This window comes from Genypterus blacodes, unplaced genomic scaffold (assembly GCF_046128005.1).
Source record: "Genypterus blacodes isolate CSIRO-AG114 ecotype Tasmania unplaced genomic scaffold, CSIRO-AGI_Gbla_v1 ptg000052l_1, whole genome shotgun sequence".
NCBI classification, from domain to species: Eukaryota; Metazoa; Chordata; class Actinopteri; order Ophidiiformes; family Ophidiidae; genus Genypterus; species Genypterus blacodes.
In genome coordinates this window covers 6,238,088-6,248,208 of record NW_027466864.1, presented here as the reverse complement: position 1 = coordinate 6,248,208, position 10,121 = coordinate 6,238,088, and the positions used below count along the sequence as shown (strand labels likewise).

At 48.3% G+C, this 10,121-nt stretch overlaps 1 protein-coding gene across 1 annotated transcript in view; it reads left to right on the top strand.

Moving 5' to 3' along the window:
• The first annotated feature begins 1,535 nt into the window (after nucleotides 1-1,535).
• thsd7ab (thrombospondin, type I, domain containing 7Ab) overlaps nucleotides 1,536-10,121 on the top strand; it is a 70,567-nt gene continuing 61,981 nt past the window's right edge. Inside the window, exons 1-3 of the mRNA XM_076150214.1 lie at nucleotides 1,536-1,665; nucleotides 5,114-5,945; nucleotides 9,712-9,960. Coding sequence (XP_076006329.1) covers nucleotides 1,536-1,665; nucleotides 5,114-5,945; nucleotides 9,712-9,960 — 1,211 coding nt within the window. The remainder of the gene's footprint in view (nucleotides 1,666-5,113; nucleotides 5,946-9,711; nucleotides 9,961-10,121) is intronic.

The following is a 10,121-nucleotide window of genomic DNA, read 5'->3' as shown; positions in this document are numbered from 1 at the left end:
TAAATGGAGAGGGGAACGTACCGGCGTTGCTAAGCGGCTGCAGTTTGACCCGTTCGGTTCAGCTCAGTGGGGGATGGCGTAGATTGCGTGCCAGGAATCGCAGCATTTTGACTCTGTGGACCCGGGAGGCAGAGAGTTCCTGCACTTCTTGCAGATCTCGAGCGTTGAGCTCTGTGCCGTGCTGAGCACAGATTTGTTTTGCAGCCAACACGTTGCTGTGCTGAGTCTGAGGGGAGACGTTGGCGTGTAAAACTTATTTCTGCTGTAGGCTTTGCAAAACATGCAATCATCACAGCGTAGAGCTCAGGGTTCATTTCTGTCTGAGCTTCATGCTGCATGGAGGAGGAACCACGGCAACTGAGGTGCCAATAATTCTGACCGGGGATCAGAGTCGGACACAACGATGTGTTATTCTGTGTCTAACATGGCCCGTCTGCACTCAGTGTGCACAGCGTTACATGCAGGAATCAGGATCAGGATCATGTTAAATATAAAGGAGGACAGTGAGTGTGTGTGTGTGTGTGTGTGTGTGAATGTCCCTTCAAACTAAAAGCCTGACACCTGCTTTAGGGCTGACGGATCAATTTCCTTTTCTCTCAGCCCCTTATGTATGAAGCAGCTCCCAGAATGCATCTGTGGTCCAGCTTCTGTCCAGGAAGTGAATGAAAACCATTCAGACTTCTGTAAATTAGATTTAATCTGACAAGTTGACTGAACTCATTTTGGTTCACAGGAAGTGTGTGGGAGTCAATCCTGAGGGACGCAACACAACTACACAACTACACAACTACACAACATGTACATTTACTCACTTATCCCTCTCACACGCCGCCTGTTTGCCTGAAATAATACAGAGCTTCTGACAGCGAGCAGCCGCCGCTCTGTTTCCAGCACATTAAGGCTCTAAGTGCACTCTGTCTTTACAGAGCGGCGGCCCTCTGCCTCTCCATTCTGCTGATCGAGTCAAACCTCATAACCGTATCTCACCCGACCTTTAACGCTCCGTTAAAAATGAGCCGAGCGCCCTAGTCGATGTAAAGACGCACGATACGGCGACGCAGCGGTTAGGCGGTGAGAGACGGTCCTGAGATGAACCCTGACCCCCCGGGGGAGGGAGGAGGGGTCCAGGCCCTGAGCGCCAGATTCTGGGAGAAAACCCGGAGCGGAGCCAGGAGAGGACACACAGAGAGTCTTTCATTAGAGGAGCCGGCCCTGCTGGAACAAAGAAGCTGTTCATTAAATGGACACTCCAGGCCCGGTCAGGGATCGGACCCTCAGGCCCGGTCAGGGATCGGACCCTCGCCCTCACACTGATGATATCACACTGGCAGCCCGGTGTGAGGCTCCAGGCCGGGCCGAGGGCTCTGCAGACGTTTACACAGGGAGGAAAATCACATTCTGTTACAGCGTGGGTTAAATTAGCTCATTATAAGAGACAAGACAACACACACACACACACACACTCTCACCCTTTAGTGTCGTGGCCAAACTTGGAGCAAGGAGCTGCGGTGTTCAAATGCTTCATTAAGCTTGAGATGTGTTACCAGTCTGACGATCAATACAGAGCCGGGCCTATGCTGCGGCCCGAGCTGCGGCCCGAGCTGCGGCCCGAGCTGCGGCCCGAGCTGCGGCCCGAGCTGCGGCCCGAGCTGCGGCTGCTCGTTGGTCTGTGCTGCAGATCTGCTCTCCGCCTCGTTCAGGTGAAGTCTTACAACAAAGCAGCTCTGGATTCTTATCAGTAAATTCAATATCAACCACAATAATGAACAAACAGAGGGAATATTTTTCATAGCTGAATGATAAAACTCCATTTCCATTTAGATTGCTGCAGATCAGAGCAGGAACGTTTACATCTCAGCAGATGTTCCATTTCACAAACATAGAGACCTGACGGCTCACAGTTATTTATATTTCTAATATGTGGAAGTCACAGGAATGAGTTGTCTGTCCTCTGTCCTCTGTCCTTGTCAGCGTGTCTTGACGACTCCGTCCTCACTGCACAAAGACATAAATATGTTACAACCACTTGATTGACAATTAATTGCTGCTGCGTCTGCAACATCAGCCAGTAATGCTGCCCACTCTCCAAGCACACACTCTAATCCCCCACACACACACACACACTCACACACTCACATACAAACGAAACTAAAAGTAACCGTTTAAGTAAAAATTCGTGATCATTACCAAAATGGAGTGTGATTTGATTTGATTGATGGGATTAGCTGTGCTCTGCTCCACTGTGGGTCAACACTGCATGAGCACATGTAAACACACTCCCACCAGCCTTCACTGCAGTGGACCGACCTGCATAAATCCCAGTTAAGGGCTTTAGTCTAACTATCAGACGGTGCTCTTGACGGAAATATTCAAATATTGAAACGTTCGCCTCCAGGCTACAAGCAAATTAAAATCCTCACATAAATAGGCTAATCTTATTATAAACAGAGTAATGCTTTGACATACAGAGACAGAGAACATGCTGACACGACGTGATGCTCTTCATCTGTACAGACCAACACACAAACACAGTGTCAGAGGGATCTGCAGGCTAAACCCACAAAAACCCACTCAACTAAAGAACAAACTGAAGAACAAGCCTGAAAGAAAGAGAAGCTGCCCCCCAGCTGGAGACACGACTGTAACAATGCAAGAAGATCTGATTTATAAAGCAAATAAGTGCTGATACCATAACAGAGATTACAAACTGAAAACAAAGCTACTGGACCATAGAGGACCCCCTGCTGTGTGCGCTCAGACCCAGGATGTGGGTTGGAATCCTGATTTTCCCTTTGTGTGAACCCTTTGATTGTGCGTTTGGCCGTCACACACTGAGCGCGGGGTCTCAGAGTAGAAAAGTTTAATCTGTTTGGAGACGTTAGACGAGCCCGGGAGGCTTCTGTGCCGTCTCTCTCTTCCTGTCCGACTCGCCGCTTCTACACCAGCGTGTTCTTTACTGCGTTTATCTCTTCTTATCTTATCGGCTCTCATCCAGCCGCTGTCCTTATCTGTCTGAACCCCAAAGGATAAACCTCACACGACAACAACAACTCTTAAGTATGCATGACTTTGGTGTTAATGCCCAAACAGAGCCTGAATCACAAACACCATCCGAACTGACGGACATTGATCTGGTCTGTTGACACAAAGAGGACTGAAGGGACGAGGCTACGATGCTTTGAAGCTCCTGTGGCCACGCTGACTGAAGCTTAACCTCATCAGCTGTATGAGGGATGAGAGAGGAGGATTCAAACAGGATGTCATCCGGGGCGTTGGGTTGCTCCGGGAGCCATTTCTAAACCAAACGAGGCCCTCGTCTCCATGGCAACCCACCACTCAGGGGCCAACGGGCTGTAGGCTAGATACTAATATAATCAATTACCCGCTGTATGTAGTTAATGTGAAGGTGAAATGTGAAGTTCCTCAGCGAGTTGTCTGTGTGCTCCTCTGTGCTGTCGGTAGCTCTGGACAGAGCAGCCGCCAACAGAGCAGCCAGCACACGTCAATTAGCCCACGTTTCAACCTGCCAGGAGGACCAGCTGACAGGAATGGGACGACTCAGCTACGCTTCCCATATCAGAGCCTCCTCCACTCAAATATGTGTTTTTTTTTCTTCCTAATTAATTCCCATGGATGCTTGAGAAGCTGCTGGCAAAGTTTCCTCTGCCAAAAAGAAGACTTCCTGTTCTCGCTGATGTTCGTGGCGTGCAAGCACAATTTGTCAAATCAGAAATCGGTGGATGCCAATCACAGCTTCTGAGCACGCAGACGTGGAATCAGCTCGACACCGTGTTGTTAAATAACGTGCGGTTGCCGTGTGTGTGTCGGCGTTGGCGAGGTATCGCGTTCGGGGCTGTTGGCTGGTGGATGAACACCGTATTTGCATATTCACAGTTCCCTCAGTGAGGCAGGGAGAGAGAGAGCAGCGGCCTGTGTGAGCTCTATATGTGCTAGAATTAGTCTAAGGAGAGTTTTCCTACATCTTTAAAGTGCCTCTGGTAGCGGAGGCCAATCAGGTCATTGATCGTTACCGCCAACATTTCGTACTTTGAGCCAGAACGTCTGGTTGGGTTCAGTCCAACTGGCAACAACCCACAGCTGATGACAAAGATCAGCACTCGCTCAGTCTTCACCTCAGCTGGACTAGAAACCTGCGAGCGTTCGTTCTGAACACCGAGTGTGATCCGGACGGTTGAGCTGTAGTTTGATTCCATCGCCAAAGGAACGGCAGCACGTTGCTAAACATTTCAGATGAGGCAGGAAGTCCCCTTGTTCCGTATCCTGTATGTGTAGAAGTATGAACTCTATCTGTGTGTGACGTTGTGTTGATTGCTGCCTGGTTGCTAATAGAGTTGGATCGATACTGTAGACGAGACTCTGCCCGTGTGAATAATTTCAGATTTCTTTTATATAGTCTAACGGCTTTACAGTCTTTACAGAACGGGCGGGGGGGTTCTTTCATATTGCCTGTGACATATTTCTCGCACTCACAAATGAACTCCTGGGGGTTAGCAACAGCTTGTCAACACGTTTTACATCAAAGAGCACATTAGAAAGGTCTGTGCATCGGAGGTGTCATCCTGTGCGGTGCTTTGTAAGTCACTGATGCTTTTGTTTCATCTTTTATTTATGTTCAAACTGGAAGGGAGCGAATATGAACAGCCCCGGTTCAGTAGTCAAAGGTCTGATGTGTTTACAGCCACAGATTTGCTAATTGCTGCGCGTGAAGTTCTGTTTTGAAGGCAGAGTACAGTTTGAAAATGACATGGGTATTCATTGATCCGTACACTGCAAATATGAGATGTTAATGAATTCTGCACTAACCGTCTGCTCACGACCTCTCAACCTACAACAAGCCTCCTGTTTCACTACTCTGAATATGAAATTCTATCTTAAAAAGAATAAATGTTAGGATTCTCTACAGTCAAATTGACCAAAGGCTAAATCAATGTAAACTCTACGCTTTCTGCCAGCATTTTCTCGGTGTATTATTGATGCTTCCTCCTTTGGTTTCTCTCAGTTTAGACAATGTCTTCTTTAATTTACAGCTGAAGCTAAAGGTTTGTTCTTCTTCATCTTTCTGTTATCTAAACCCTGTTCCTTGTCTCTCCAGGTCCATGGGGGAGGTGCATGGGCAGCGACTGCGGCCCAGGTGGCAGCCAAAGCCGGGCAGTCTGGTGCGCCCATGTGGACGGCTGGACGACCCTTCACACCAACTGTGACCAGGGCCAGCGCCCCTCCAACCAGAGGAACTGTTTCCGTGTGTGTGACTGGCACAAGAGCCTTTATGACTGGAAACTGGGTGCCTGGAATGAATGTGTGCCAGTGTCAGCAAGGACCTTTGGGGCTATGCGGCCGTTCCTATGCAGCGGGGGCGAAGAGGGCATCCAGACCCGCGAGGTGGGCTGCGTGCTGCAGTCAGATGAGTCCCCGGCAGAGGACGACATCTGTGAATACTTTGAGCCTCAGCCTCGCCTGGAGCAGGCCTGTTTGATCCCGTGCCCTCAGGATTGTGTGGTTTCTGAATACTCTCCCTGGACATCCTGCTCCAAAACGTGCGGCACAGGACTGAGGAACAGAGTCCGGAGCGTCCTGGTCCCTCCACTTTTCGGAGGTGCCATCTGTCCCAACCTAACCGAGTTCCAGTCTTGTAAGCCCGGGCCTTGTAAAGGTCCGGAGGGCATGTACAGCCTCAGGGTTGGCCTCTGGATCCCTTGCGCCCTCCCGCAGACGAGATCAGCGCGTCAAGCTAAGCGCAGGAAAGGAAAAGGAGGAGGGCCTAAAGACAGAGGGGTCAAAGATCCTGAGACCAGGGAGCTAATCCAGAAGAAACGAAACAGGAACCGTCTCAACCGGCAGGAGAGTCCGTTCTGGGACATCCAGGTGGGCTACCAGACTCGGGACGTGACCTGCATACACAGGAACGGGAGCGCAGTCGGACGCAAGTGAGTGACCTTTGATGATATTAATCCCTGTGTTTTTACCTCCGCCAAGAAGGATTTGTTTTCACCTGTATCATGTCTGCCTGTCTTCATACTCGTGTCCATCTGTGTCTCAGCCTGTTGGAGGTATCATTATTTTGGGAGTAAGGCCTCATATTTACTTGTGTCTCAGATGTTTGTGTGTCTTTGGTTCACACGACCAAACACCAGCTCCAAACAGACAGAACATGAATCCAGACGTGTGCTGGTGGAAGTCTTTCCTCCCCCTGTCAGGAGGTGACAGATGGAGGATGTTTATCCAATGTGTCTTTGCCGTCGCTGTGCCGTCAGAGCAATGAGGCAAATCTCACACACTGCATTTCATGTCAGCTGGCGAGGATTGAAAAGGCAATGCTAGTCGTTTTATGACGCGAGCTCGTCGGCGTGGCTGTAACTGTTGAGGTAAGCCCATTCCCTGGATTCTGTCCTGGGGGTTTGAGCGGATGCGTAATGATATGTTCCGAGGAAACACAAACAAATCAAGTGTCACTCAAAACGCCACCGGCAAAATGGTTTCCTCGCAACGCCGCAAAGTCAACTTGGAAAAGTAGTAAAATCAATATTAAGGGCAAAGAGCACGGAGTGTGTTTTGAGGGTTTGCTGAGGCATGACAGCTCTATTACTGTTTTGACAAACAATAGTGTGAATACGACCAAGTTGAACTCATCTGATTGGCGTCTGAGCTCCGGGGGGGTGAATGTCATGTGATCACTACAGACACATTCATGAGCTGAAGTGTAGAAAGCAGCAGCTCTCCTCATCAGCGCTGCTCTGCCCTCCTGAAGGGACCGGGATGTGAGCTGCCCACATAAATAAGTAATGAGGTACTAGTTAGAAGTAGATGAGGGTCGTCCAAGGAGCAAGGAAGATGAATCTCTTTATTTATCCAGTGATGAAAGTGTGTATTCGCTCCAGCACTTAGCCTAGTGCCTTAGTCAAGGGCCATGGAATCTGAAATGGTACTAACCACTCTACCCCCCCAACAACGCCAGGCTTGGACTTGAACAGTGTAACTATGGCGACAGCATCCAGATACCGAATTAATACCTTAATGCAAAGTACTTTCCATTGCATTATGACTCCATACATGTTCAGCTGGGTAACATTGTTAGAATCAAGCAGCCACAAAGTCTCCAACCCCACTGTAACATTGAATATGTGGAATACGAATCCATAGCAGGTATACAGTTAGTCGACTGCTGTCTTCTCCTCCTCCTCTACCTCTGACTGAAGTTGTCTGTGGCGCTGCCCAGAACCTCAGATTTTGTGTTTCATGAGGTTTGTGATATCTTGGAAAGCAACACCGGTGCTGTCAGTGCAGCGGAGCTCCATTTATCTTGTATACTGTATCTGTCACACACCACTGTATTCACACTTGTGATCAATTATGTACTAAATCTATTCATTAGTGCTTTGTTGGTGCCACGCTGTCAGCAGTGACTGATATCAGACGTTTCAAAGGAAGCATGAAAAGAAGTCTGGCGCCCTCAGGAGCATCAATATTCATCCTTTGCTGGTTTAGTTCTCCTCTCTGAAATATTCATCGTTGTTTTTGCCACTTTGAGAAAAGTGGAACTTCCCACTGAAGCAGTAACACAGTCATGAATCCCGACCAGACGCTCCCTCAACATCTTGCTGGCTTCATTTCCTATTTAGTTTGAAGTGCATCTGTCGTTCCCGCACGCCCGCTTCAGCCCAGACAGGATCGTTCTTCACGCCTGGTTGTTTTAAGAGAACCCAGTCGTGTGCTTGTGTTTGTCTTGAATCACAGACTGAAGGTAGAGCTGCTGCGGCGTAGAGCTGGTATCACGTAGAGCGTATCGCAGCACATCATTGCCCTTAATGTCCCGTCTGGTGCCTCTTACATCTTTTTCCGCTCTCAAATTCCTCTCAGACGGCTTTTTCTTCAAGGTACTGAAATTGTAGAAAGACTCTTAATCACATTTCCCATAGGAAACCCTTTCAACTGTGACTATTCTGATGAATGCAATTGGAGTTATAAGTTTAGACTTTCTGAGCGTCTATTTTGGGTGAAGCCCTCTGAGTCCATTGTTGTGTTTGAAACTCAAAAAGCTTAAAAAATGAGCGATTCTGAGATGTCTAGCGTATTTGAATGGAGAACGATTGTGTCCTAATTCTGTCTGAATGACTGAGACACAATGAGACAGACTTCTACCGCGACTTCACAATCTCTGCAAAGTTGCTCAGGCACCGAAACCAAGAAACGGCAAAAAGTGAAAAGGATCTGGTCGCAGAGAAACGAGTCCTTCCATTGAAATTCCATTGGAGACGGAAAATCTAGCCATCACATTACATTTATCACATTTTCCTTTATAACGCCTTATTGCTTTTTCAAGGCAGCCAGCACGCCAAATGTGTTTGGCAGGAGTACAAAGTGGAATAGTTTCACAGCGGCGTTCCACTTGGGCTAAGCAGAGGTGTTCCAATCTGCACACGCAAAGAGTGAAAACACGGCCTCGTACACGGAGCTCATACATTTCCTCATTTAAAGCAGAAGTCTGAGTCGCTGGAGGCAAAGTGTGGTGGCAGCGTCGAAATGAGAGGTTTCTAAATGAAGCAGAGCTGTAATTAGCACTAATAGCTCGTCAGCTGCATCGCCCCTAGGGGAAAGACATGTAGACGGAGTAGCAGAGAGCACTCGGCTTTAGTTAGAGCAAATTTCTAATGATTCCAAAGGGCTCAAAGAGGAGGATGTGTTATTCATTACAGCTAAATGTTATTGAGATGATCAAAAGGCTGTCGACTATCCCATCATGAGTTGTGTTGGTGTTCTTGATTGTCCAAACACTTAAGATACTGGAAGCCTCCTGTTTTATTATTAAGGTGAAGTTGATTATGCAGCCTGAATGCTAATGAGGTGACAGAACGTGGCAGAGAGCTTAGAGCTTTACACGCCTCGTTTAGTGTCGTATCGGCTCCTCAGACGTGTTTAAAGAGCGTAAACGTGGCTGAAGGAGTCTTGGTACGGGGGCGGTGCCACCTGGCAGACAGAGATTATTGTCACATTGAATTTAGTTTCCAGGAAAATATCTGTACTCACTTTAGGCTTTAGGCTTTAAAAGAAAAGTGGCCAATCAGCAAAGCATCTGTTGGGTTTCCTTATTGATGTATATTTATATTTATCTAAGTGAGACATGTTAGAAGGAGTTTTGGTCACTGCGGAACGTGGTGTCTCTCTTTGATTGAACTTTGATTAGACTGTGATTCAGGCAATAAATCATGTTCTTGTTTTTAAGCCTGACTGACACTTGTCTAGTGTTACCTGGGGAACTAAAGGGACGAGTCATGATCGTCTACATACCAGGGTGATCCTTGGCATTTGATTTGGAATTCGATCTATAATCTCAATCAATCAACCAAACCAAATAAGCACTACTCCTGTTCCTTTTCTCTGCGATGCAATGACTTTAACCCGTAGTTCTCCCAGTGAACTTACAGGTGGACTTCACAAATCCAAACCCTGGTCCTTCACTTAAGTCTACTGCTTTCAATGAAACTGTTTGTACGCTATTCAAGTCTAGAATGAGTCCTGCTGGTGGAGTTGTGTTTGACTTGTGCATGGTGACTCACAGAGAGTCTCAGTCAGAGGTGTGGATGCTCCTCTGTGATGTGCACTACTGAAACCGCTCTATGTTTACATGAAAGCCTTGCTCGGCTTCAAGGAATCTAATAATACTCAAATCAGCTTCTTCACACTCTCCTCTCCCAGCTTGTGCACGCCGAGGGGCTTACCGCCGACCGTCCAGACCTGCGTGCTCCCCAAGGACTGCCAGGGGAGCGACTGGTCAGACTGGAGCCCCTGCTCCAAAACCTGCACCGACCCCGAGGCTCCCAGCGGCGTTCGCAATCGGACCAGAAAGGTGCTCCAGTTTCCGGTCGGAGACGGGGAGGAGTGCCCCTCGCTGGAGGAGTCGGAGGCTTGCGAGCCTCAGGGTGACGACGTGCGGCCCTGCGCCATGTGAGTAACACGGGGGTAGAGGGGGGAGTGTGGGTGTGGTTTTGTTTCAGAGTGAAAGCCGTACCAGCGTGAAAGGGGGAAAGTAATGCACCATTGACGGCGGTAATAAACCTCTCCTAGGTAACAACAGTAACATTCTTAAGACCCCCACTCAGGAACTC